The sequence below is a fragment of the Nuphar pumila genome, chromosome 8 (genome assembly GCF_984573655.1).
Source record: "Nuphar pumila chromosome 8, dmNupPumi1.hap1.1, whole genome shotgun sequence".
Lineage (NCBI taxonomy): Eukaryota > Viridiplantae > Streptophyta > Magnoliopsida > Nymphaeales > Nymphaeaceae > Nuphar > Nuphar pumila.
Window position 1 is genome coordinate 5947181 of NC_143256.1, and position 11567 is coordinate 5958747.

At 44.1% G+C, this 11567-nt stretch overlaps 1 protein-coding gene across 1 annotated transcript; it reads right to left on the bottom strand.

Annotated features, from left to right (window-relative positions):
* Positions 1-5613: 5613 nt before the first annotated feature.
* On the bottom strand, positions 5614-9498 carry LOC149829501 (EIN3-binding F-box protein 1-like). The gene is made up of 2 exons (XM_090015984.1): positions 9062-9498; positions 5614-8355 (listed from the first exon to the last, which is right to left on the bottom strand). The coding sequence occupies exons 1-2, from the start codon at positions 9084-9086 to the stop codon at positions 6365-6367; spliced, it is 2016 nt and encodes a 671-aa protein (XP_089872110.1). The 5' UTR covers positions 9087-9498; the 3' UTR covers positions 5614-6364.
* Positions 9499-11567: the final 2069 nt, after the last annotated feature.

Sequence of the window (11567 nt, forward strand, 5' to 3'; positions counted from 1 at the left end):
CTAGATACTTGAATCCAAACCATGTCATGGATAAATGAATAGTATCCATTCTGGATGTAGTGAGCATCTATCGGAGCAGGGTCTAGGATGTCCATCGTGAAAGGGATTGATCCATCAAGAAGAAGAAGATTAGGAAGAAAGGACACACTGGTGGATTTGTTTCAATTCAAATATGAATATTTGTTTTGTTCTTTTGGATCGTTTTCAAAGATTGGATCTATATTAGATTCATATTCCAAATCATGGTTCATTTAAAGTTTTCCCTATAGAGATATATATAAAAAGAGGACTTAAAGAGGCCGGATTGAATTATTTATTTGTTTGTTTTTTTTCTTGCCATTGTCTTTGATTTTCAATAGAATGTTAGTTTAATGTAGATTAATGTATAGCAGAAAATAGATCGTATTGTAGATTTTGTGATCCTTCTTTAATCTTAAATCAATTTAACTACTTTTGGCCTCACACTATACATATATATTTGCAACAATTATTTGTATCTGCAAATGACTTAGCAATTCCTTTTTTTATTTTTTTTAGTAAATCTGAGCATGGATGCAATTTATATGCTCCTTAATGTGGATTGACATTTGCAGGATTCAGACCCTGAATAAGTTCTTTCAGTGATAACGGCCATAAATGCAGGAAACATTTTTTACTCAAGAAAACATGCTCTTTCAATGAAAAAACTATGATCCAAAGGGTTGATTCCAACTAAATCAAGCATGCTGAATACATCTATATCATCAAATTGAGTCAAAACAACTTGCATCATCAGATCCCAGCTAGATTGTGTTGGATGATATTTCGGATCACACAGTTTCACAATCGTCATCATGATATAAAACACGATATTAAACAGGAAATACAACAGTGTGAATAGCATGATGAACATATATAATCGAAACAACAACATGGTGCAGGCATGTCGGTTTCCACATACAACCAAAATTCAGACGATAGCATAAGAGCAAACAGATGCATAGAACATAATGAAAACAACAGAAACATGTTTAGATTATGTAACAAGCTAAGGCGTACGAAAGTACTTCCCTTAGAGAAGATTCGTCCCCACATACAGTGCAAATCAGGGCCCGATGTCCTTCCTTCAGTATACAATAGCCACGACGAACCGAACGGTACACGCCGGCGGATCGTCCTTCGAAAACAACCTCCACGAACCAAATGTTGCAGAACACCCTTTCGGAATAACTCAGGAAAGAGAGAGAGAGAGAGAGAGCAACAGGGGAGATGGGAAATCGCATAGCTTTAGAAATGCGTCAATCTCAGCCTGTGTGTAACCCCAGCCCTTACCATGCTTTTATAACCCACAAACGGTTATGAAACGTGGAAGGACCCGTTACGGATTCTGAGGAGACGTGATCTGTTAACGGACTTCGAAAGATCGAGATCTGTTACGGAATCCGAAGAGCCATAATGTGCATGGACTACGAGGAGTCGTGACCCGTTATCATGGGTAAAAAGTACTTTGTCTTAATTGGATATGGCCCTAAAAGGCCAATTACCCCACCCAACCAGACCCAAAATGGCAAGACCCAACCCGGCACAACGGCGTGCACACGTGTGTGGTGGTCATCCCACTCTCTTATTCCCAAAAACAAGTGTATGAGTTCACAAGTGGCTTATAAAGCCCACAAAAAACTCAAGCACAAGCAATATAGGACTATTCCACCTCATCAAGACCACCTTCTCCAAAACAGCCCAGTTTCTCCTTTGAATTCTCTCTCCCTTCCTTCTTACACCTAACAGATTGTGTTAGCAAAAGATTGTACCATGTTATCAAAGAATGGTTTAATTGTCCCCATCAATTACATTTCACGGTTACTCTGTAAAACTCTTAAGTGTTGTGCTGAAAAAAAAAATTGAGCTCACAGAGAAGGTGATTTACAGGACTGTTTCAACTGAAGCACCATGTGATGCACCAGTGTGGTGCTCAAATCAAAATGTCCTTCAGATCTAAGTCGGTCCTCTCCGAATCGACTCAAATCTGGTGGAACGCGACCAAGTTCATGTTTCTTAGTACAAAAGCACTGAACCTTTGTCCTTGGAGAAACAGCTAACCCACAGCAGGGGACCAGGGTTTTGAACCTTTACCAAGTTCATGAACTCTAAGAGTTTGCAGTACATGCTTACCTTGCATGGTTGCCCTGTACATCATGTAACCAGTGAGCTAGATAGGCCCACACTTGCACCTATTGACAGGGACACAGTGGAAGATGAGAAATCATGCTGGTTAGGTTAGATATCCTCCAGCTGCCTGAGCCCACCAATTAGTTGGGTTTGGAAAGGTCCATCTCATAGTCTGAAGGATTTGGTAAAGGGTTTATTCATGCACTACAACTGATTAGGTCACTAGTGGAACTTGGGAGACCCACTTAGTTCTGTCAGATTGGATCAGGTAGGACCCACATATTTATACGCAAATTAGATCCGTTTAGCGATGTAGGCAGTAGGGGTGTCGATGGTTAGGGTTTGACCCGGGTATGGTCCGGGTCTAGTTCATGTAATTTTTATATGATCCGGGCATGGTTTTTGTATGGTTGTTCTGATTGTGCCCAAGTCCAGACCCGGTACCAGAATCTCAAATCAAATCTGGGTTTGGTCTCACTTGGGTCAAAACCGAAGCCGTCCCATTGACACCCGGAGTGAAATGGACTCGAGTTACCCAAAGTGGAGCTGCAGTGCATTATTGGATTGTCAAGGGCTGAAATAAAGGATACGAATGCACCTAGTTTGGGTCGTGTCAGTTGCTGCAAAAGACCCGGCCTATTTATTGGATGGCTTAAGGTCACTTTTGCAACGCCTTGTGAAAGTTGATATTTTCTCAAGATCTTGTGACTGCAAATCAAGATCACTAAGCGTATTCAGTTTTTATAAACATGAGCAAGTGGAAGTTGTGATTGTGATTTTCACTTAGAATTCATCTCCCTTAAGCTAGGGTTGCAAACAGGGCGGATTCGGGAAGCCAAATTTGCAAAAATTTGGCTGTTCCAGATCCAAACCGATCCGACTTTTTAATGAATTGGTGTGACCCAACTGCCTGGTTCATTGAATCTGCTCTATGCCTGCAAATGGGTATCGATTGTGACATGACCCAACCAAATTTGGGTGAATACCGACCACAACTGTATCCGTTTACAAACCGATTGAATTCGGAACGCGAAATCCCGGTTAGAATAGGCTATACAAATAAGTTGATGACTGGGTTGGACCCAGAGTAGATCCAGTGATCTGGTCCGAGTATCTGGAATATCTACCAATGTTCTTCCGGGTCTGAACTCAATCCGATTCATGAAAAGTTGGATCCAGTATCAGTTCAGTCCAAATCTGACCCTTTAGTGGGCTGGAAAGGTCAGCTAGTTGTGTGGTGGCAAGCAACGCATGTAGGAATAGGTAGGTCTCATTTAATGTGAATTTGGACTCAGAAAAGTGCTCCCGCCACCCCCTGTCCTATTCATTGCTAACCTAAAAGAATCGTTGCCTTCGTCCCAAAAACAACAACTACGCCTTCGTCCCAAAAACAATTGGGGTTGGCGATATGAACCAAAAAAGAAAATCATTTTGGGTCTTTCACGTGAATCCTTCTCCTCCAATCATTTCTATCCAATGTTATGTCCTCGGTGAGGTTCAAAGCATTCATATCATTTCCTATCATCTCCATCCAAGTCTTCCTAGGCCTACTCCGACCTCTTTTAACTAATATATTTTCTCATTTCTCCGTCCTTTTAACTGGAGCATTTGTGGAAAACCACTTGTGGCATATATTTTGTGGAAAACCCACTTTTAGAGTATATTTTGGCATGCCCGACGAGGGTTTTCCATGAAAACCACAGTTTTTGCTGTTTGTGTTCACTGTGAACCCCGCGAAAATGCACACCTGTCGATGCGTTTCTGCGAAAAAAACAGCCATTTTTTGTGACATACAAACGTGCCCTTAAACCAACATCTTCATGAATTCCATTGTCCTTCAGTACACACAAAATACCCTGACCAATCCCGAAGAAAGACTATGATGATGCTCTACCCTTCACAAACCTCATTGAACAAAATAGCCATCTTGGGTGGGAGAAAAAATGCCCAGATGTGTGGTGAGTTGCTTGGGCAACTGTCCTTTTCATTGAACAACTGAATAGGAAAAGATTATCTTGGCCTTTACCAAGCCTTATCTTCTCCTTTTATTTCCGGCTTTGGTTCATTTTGAGCCACGATTCACCGACTTATATCCTAGTATTTTGATTCCTTTTGTATTGCTAATGCTATTGATTATGTTAAAATATTATTAAATAATTTTATTTTATTTTTTTATCATGAGAATACCATCAGATCACTATGGTTTGGAGTTTGGGCATCTTATTAAAAGGTCAAGAGGTGTCATATGTTGACAGTGGTTAACACCCAACCAAGATAGTTTGGCGTTTGTTCGAGTCTTGTGGCCAAAGATGTAGTCTCCAAGTATCGAACTCTTGACCTCCTTCAACTTGATGGCCTTAAGCCCGACCTAACCAGGTGTGTGGAGCACTTGTGGGCACTATTAACTACTTGTCTACCTTGTAAACCAAATCCTCCTCTTCTTCTTCTTCTTCCCCACTTGACTGGAATGAATCGTGTTATCACCCAAGATATGATAGAGCAATAAATTTCACCAGTCTTCATGGAGATGTCTACGCATGCCGTCACAATAATTTCCACCAGTTTTGTGGGTGGGTGCTTACGCATAGCATGCGGCATCGTGATATGTCTCCGAGTCTCTGGCGTTCACTACAAGGATAGGGCAATACAAACAGCACATGACCTGACAGGGACGCTGTGGACCACAATCACCCTCGTGGTTCTAATAGCATCAGAGACGGTTCAGTTCTTTACCGAATGGGACAGGGTGGACGCAGGCGAATCACACAATTAAAGCTAAGAAATCGACTTGTAAAATAAATTTGGCAAGCCAGATAATTATCTTTTTTTTTTATAGGCAAGCTGTGGTTAGGCAGACCAGTGTTGTGAGAGGCGTACGCCTCAGTACCTGAAGCGTACGCCTCAGAGGTGAGGCGCACGCTCAAGGTACTGAGGTGTTGCTGTGATGCGCCCCTCATCAACCTCCGACCAGTTGTGACCACCGACCACCGGAGTTGCTGTACTGCAGCTGCTGCTCAGTCTTCTCCGACCACCGGACGACCGGCATATCCCTCGCTTCCGTACCAGCTGGGCGGGTGGTCCTTCTCTTACTGCCTCCCCTCCCACAGCTTCACTTCCATTCCAGTTGTGAGAGGCTGAGGCGTACGCCTCAGAGGCGAAGCCCAGGCTCAACGCCTCGCTTCGCCTCATCGCATTTAACAACCTTGAGGCAGACCCCCAGAAGTTAATTTATACATGGTACTATTGAGTTTTGAACTTGCAACCTCCAAACACAAAGGTTTAGTGCACTAACAGCTCCTGTCAAAAAAGGGGAGCCACCATTGGTAAAAATCTATCATCTTTAATTTTGAAAACATGCATTTCTTTTGCAAGCAAGCTAGCTCTAGCTCGACTCATTTAACTTGGGCTGGCTTACTTACAGACAGAAAGAGAGAGAGAGAGAGAGAATAGCTTGTCTCACACGTATATAATAATAAACTACATTAATGTATCATGTTGGGGGTACAGCTCTTACATAAAGCAGCCTGGAAAAAAAAACTATGGTTTTGGCTTGATGAAAAAAAAACCAACACTGGTTGTCATGGCAAATCCAAACAAATTTGCAGCTATCACCAAAGCCACCCACAGGAGCAAAAACATAAAAATGATAGCCACGGCCACCAGACGAGTTGCAGACCCACCACACGAGAATCAATCCAAACTTGACCCCACCATGAGAACAACCAGACACTGCAGAGACTTGACAGGATAGACCAAATTAAGAGGCATGGCCGAAACACCAGCAGCACCATGACTGTGCTAACTGAGTGCAAAACCAGGTCCCTGTAAAAAAAGACCAACAACCAAAGGGAAAAACTCTAACCATTCGAAGAGAAAACATGGTGATTCTTCCCGAGAGCAACTCTGTCCAAAGCAGCAACCAAACTACAAGGTTGCCTAATGACTAACGGGCTAACGAAGAACCCGCAAAAACACAGAGAGCCCTCGGAAAACAACCAAGTTTTCCTTTATCTCCCACTACCTTCTTCTTTCTTCTACTACTCTACTGAACAAGGCCCATTAGAGAAGACACCAAACAAATGAGCCCAAAAACAGAACACAGAACTAAAAGCTACCCAAGGTGGAGATGGAGACGTAGACAATCTGCCTCAAGAGTTACTTAAACCAGATATGTGTTTTCTCCAGCCACCCTCTTTCTTCATCCATTTCCACCAGTTCAAGAGAGGATGTCACACCTCCACATCCGCTCCCCAAGCCACCCAACTGCTGTATTGCTGATCGAGTTGCAGTGTTGAAGGTTCAAGCCCACAAGAGAACCACTCAGGTTCCCCAACACCGGCAAACTCTTATCCGACAACTGTGAGCAGCCAGAAAGAGAGAGGATCTGCAGATCGGGCAGCCCCTTCACGCACAAGGGGAGGGAAACAATACCATGATCGGTGATCGAGCACCCCGACATGTCCAGGTCCTGCAGCAAAGGGCAGTTGACCAGGATGGCCTTCAAACTCTCATCCGTCAACCTCCTGCAACCACCAAGGTTCAAGAGCTGCAGGCTCCCACCATGAAGCATCACCAGGAGAATAACGGCATTATCAGTCAGGTTTGTGCACCCATTGAGGTTCACCTTCACAAGACCAGCTTCGCAGCTCTCTATCAGGGACAAAACACCAGAATCGGTAATGCCCGTGACTCCGCTGAAATCAACCTGTTGCAACCGAGGGCAAACCTTGCCTACAACAGCTAGGCCCTGGCTCCCCAAACCAGGGCAATCCTGGATGGTGAGCGATCGCAGCGAATTGCATGAAGGCAGGGGAAAGAAGCCCACGTTTTGATCCCTGATGCCCATGCATTTCACCAGACTAAGCGTCTTCAGCTTTGCCTTGCAGTTGCAGAAAGATGCCAAGATACCAGTCTGAGTAATCCGGTTGCATTCTTCCAACTGTAAATTCTCCAGCATCACCGCCGCTCTGGCAAACGCTGTCAACCCGTTATCAGATACAAAATAGCACCTTCGCAAGCAAAGATGTTTCAAAACAGGGCAGCCAACGCCGATGGCTTCAAGCCCCATGTCTGTCATCCCCTTGCAGGATGATACAGTGAAGGTCTTGAGCTTCTTCAGACCATGGGCAGTGCCGAGAGCCCAGAACCCACGCTCGCATACATTTTGAAGGCCCATGAAGGACAATTCAGTCACAGAATTACCGTAGTGACCGATCACAGCGAGGGAAGCATCAGATATATTCACTCCCTGAAGCTTGATCTTTGTAAGGTTCGCAGCAAAGACAACCAGACCAGCCACACCTTGATCACCAACGAGGGGGCAATCCTTGATGCTGACGGACTGAAGGTTCACGCATGACTGGCCGAGAGCCTGCACCGCCTTGTTACCGATGCACGGGCAAGACTCCAAGGTTAGCGACGACAGATTCGGGCACTTCTCTGAGATCGCAAGCAATCCCTTGTCCGTGATCATCGGGCAACGAGATAGATCAAGCTTCTCCAATTGATGACACCCCTCAGCGATTTCACAGAGCGCTTTGTCACTGATGGTGGAGACATTCCAGATGGAGAGAGCCTTGAGCGAGGGGCACCCCCGGGCGATGGCGGCGAGACCAACATCCGTGACACCACGAGTTCCGTTGCTACCCCGTATCAGAAGCTTACCCAGACCACCGAGCTTGGCAGTGCCGATGGCAATGGCTGCAAGTCTAACGTCAGTGGCCTTCTCACCTTCCAAGGACCGTGTAAGATATCCATCACTGCTTCCAATTTCCTCCTCTGAATCACCGCCATCGACATCCATCACCTCCGGATCGAGGTTCTGGAGGTCCGCATCCTTGTTGGTTTCAGAGGCCTCCTTTGTGGCATTTACAGAATTGCAATCGATGGGTTGCTGAACGATCTCAGACCTGCGGATGCTGCTCTGCAGCATGAGCCATCGCTTGGAAACGCAGGCACAGGCGCTTCGGTCTCGGATGCTGGCCACCCTCGTGAAGATCTCAAAGAGGCATTCATCCGGGAGCATGTCGATCGAGGGGACGATCTTCCGTGGTGGTCGCTCTTCTTCTCTGAGGACGAAAGGGGCGCTGATCCGAGCCCGCTTCCGATGCGAGCAGTAGACATCAACGCGAGGCGATAGAGAAAGGATGAGGCTCGAATCCATGAGGTTCGAGCCGAAGGGCCCTGCTGAGCAGAAACCTTCATCCCCTGCAGCCAAACAAAAACCAAATATAGAACCGGTTAAGCGGTTTGTCCTAAAAACCCAAAGACGTGGCAGAAAACAGAAGACCCCAAAGAAGGTAAACACGAACTCTACCAAAACTACAAAAAAAAAAATCATAGCCCCAAATCCAATGAATCCACACTTTAAGGGAGCCCATTCCTCCTCCAAGAGAAAGATGACCAAAGGAATCATGAATCAACAATATGCTAACAACCATCCTCTACAATAAGAACTATAGTTTGCTCTGTGAATTGTTAAAACCAAAACAAACGAAGAATAGGGTCCAACCCAGTCTAATGTTACAATTGCACGCGTCTTAAAACTCCCAAAAGAAAAAATCAAAGGAAAGCTTGACACAAGAAAGGAAGATGGGAGACAGAAAAAAAGGAAAAAGGAAAGAAAAGCAAACATCGAAGGCACCAACTTCAACTAAAGAGGAAGGCATGAAATGAAACATCTGGTTTCAGGGAAATCGAAAAAGAACCAAATCAAGAAGATTTAACCAAATAAAAAATCTCAACCATTTATGGGAAACAAGAACACCCAACAAACCAAATTCAAATAACAAGATCTTCATCAAAAGAAAGAATGAAAGAAGCAAACAAACAAACAATTTTTTAACCAACAAAAAAAAAAGAGAGAGAATAAGAAGAGAAGACAAGAAGGGAAAGGAAGGAAGAGATCCCTTACCGCTATACTTGACGAGAGTAGGCATAACGGCGTCGTCAATTTCCTTAACACCACCACCACCACCGACTTCCCACCCCCGCCAACAACAGAAACAAGCAGCAGCAGGATCACAAAAACCTCTTCCAACAAGTACCCTCCAAACACCGAATGCATCAGAAGTCTCTTATTCCTCCTAGAGAGGGGGAGAGAGGAGGACTGACAAGTTTGGTTCGAGGCTCATGGGCCTTTGCCACACCCCCCTTGATCACACGTCACCCAAAGAATAAAAGGAGAGGGAGGGAAGAAGGTTAGAGAAAAACCCAAATTTTGGGTCGGTACAGCCCCCCTCTCCTGAATTCCTATTTGATCCTTCCCCCTTGTCTTTTTTCTATCAACCCCTCTCCCCCTTTCTCTTTCCCCCACCCCAAAAATATTGTGCTAAAATCTAATTTGTTAATGATCTTCAAGCTCTCTCTCTCTCTCTCTCTCTCTCTCTCATTATGAAACCCCACACCACAAATATCGGCCCATTCAATGCATCTTTCCCATAATAATCCACCTTTTCCGGACCTAACCTAAAGACACTCTTCCTTCTCCCCTTTTTCTTGCTGACTCAATTTACACCTCTATCCTTTTCCAGGGAATAAATTTACTCAAGAGATCATTCTACAAGCTTCTAGGTCCCACAGGATGCCATGTTTAGCCTTTCTCACCTTTACTTTTCCTTTTTCTGTTTTTGAGAAACTTCTAAGCCCAAATTCGCCAAACTTTGATTCGGTGGGAAAAAGGAATCCAGTTCAAAGCTACTATCCTGAATGAGCCAAACTGCCTAATCCCTACTTGCCCAGGAACATTAGCCACACGCACTCCCACCTTATATTATTATTACCAATTTGTACTGGAATAGTGCAATCCTTTTTTCCTGCAATCTTTTTTTCCTGCAATCTTATAGAATTGGCTGCTCTAAGCTTCTAATATGGAATCTTTTTTTTAGCTTTTATTGAGGGAAAATGCTCTAATATGGTACTGCCATCATACAGTTCGCAGTCGTCATATACATAAGCGTGTCAATGAGTCGGGCTTGACTCATACCCGATTTGTACCAAACTCTATAAGGTCAGGGTTTGGTGATAATTGAGAAAGCCCAATCAGAATCAGAATCAGAGTCGGACCTGAAGGATCCGATTAGTATATAAAGTGGGTATGGTTTGTGAAATTTCATACCAGACTCAGGCCCGACCTGAGTTTCAATTAAAATTCACAATTTTTCAATGTAAAAATGATAAAAAATTATTATTTTACCAGGTATGGTCTGAGTAGGGTTCATGTAATCCTTATAGGATCCCAGTATGGTTTCTCTTATAGTGGATCCTAGTAGACCTGAGTCTGAACCCGATACCATCATCTCAAATCTGGTCTAGGTCTAGGTCGGGTTCTCCCTGAATCCGTTGACACCCCTACCTACATGTACAGATATTGTTTACATTCTCTTCAATAGTTAACTCTTAATAGTAGGGGTGATCGGTCCAGGATGGATGGTTCCTATCCTAGAACCGAAAACCATATGCTAGGGGCCGGTTTCGCAAATTGTGAACCCTGAACCACCCGCTCGTTTCATGGATCCAACCAAGAACCGAACCACCAGTCTGGTTTGGTTCTGGTTGGATCCCGGTTACGGTCTTAATGCTTACCCAATTTTCTGCAAAGAAGTTATGTTTTACCTTTTTTGTAAATGGGACTATAACCGTAACATCCCCAAACATCTTGAAATGGAACATTTTTTGTAAATGGAACATCCTAAAATCATAACATATAAACCATAATATCTTGAAACTTCACAAAGATCTGGCCACAGGTACACAAAGGCCTTGAGCCTGTTTGACATATAAACCATGACATATAAACGAAGTTCGGGGAGAATTAGCTGAGACTCAAGACTAGAGGAGGACTGAGAGAAGGAGGCTGCAGCGAAGGTTGAGGAGTTGAGGGTAGGGTTTTTTCATTTTGGTTTAGGCTGCTTTTCTTTTGGACTGAAGAGATGGGCCTTCGGGCAAATGATTTCATTTTCAAAAATATAAGTTCATATTATATATAGGACCGGTTCGGTTGGGCCGGTTGAGTAGTTCTCACCCGAAACCGGAAACCAAACCGGTACCCGCTGGTTTTGAAAAATTAGAACCAAGAACCGAACCATACCCGACGGTTACGATCCAAAATTAGCCGGTTGGGTACGGTCCGGTCCAGGTTGGTTGGATCGTGGTTTTTTTGCTCACCCCTACTTAATAGCATCCCCAACTGAATGCATCAGGTGGCATGTAGTTCACAGAACTAACATCCTTTGTACAGCAAAGTCGCATGGACTCTCTAATTTCTTTTTTATCTTAATTATTAGCATCCCCAACTGGGTGCATCAGGCGGCATGGCAAAAGCCAAGTACAGCAAAGTCACATGGACACTCTGATTTTTTTTTTCACGACTTATTAGACAGTATGACCTGCAATGTACTTGCAGTTCATAAGTTTGTTTA

Excerpts from the sequence above, each read along its gene's own strand:
- LOC149829501 (XM_090015984.1), bottom strand. The coding sequence starts at position 9,086 with ATGCCTACTCTCGTCAAGTATAGCG. Across the intron at positions 8,356-9,061 it reads TACTCTCGTCAAGTATAGCG|GGGATGAAGGTTTCTGCTCA; the intron begins GTAAGGGATCTC and ends GTTTGGCTGCAG.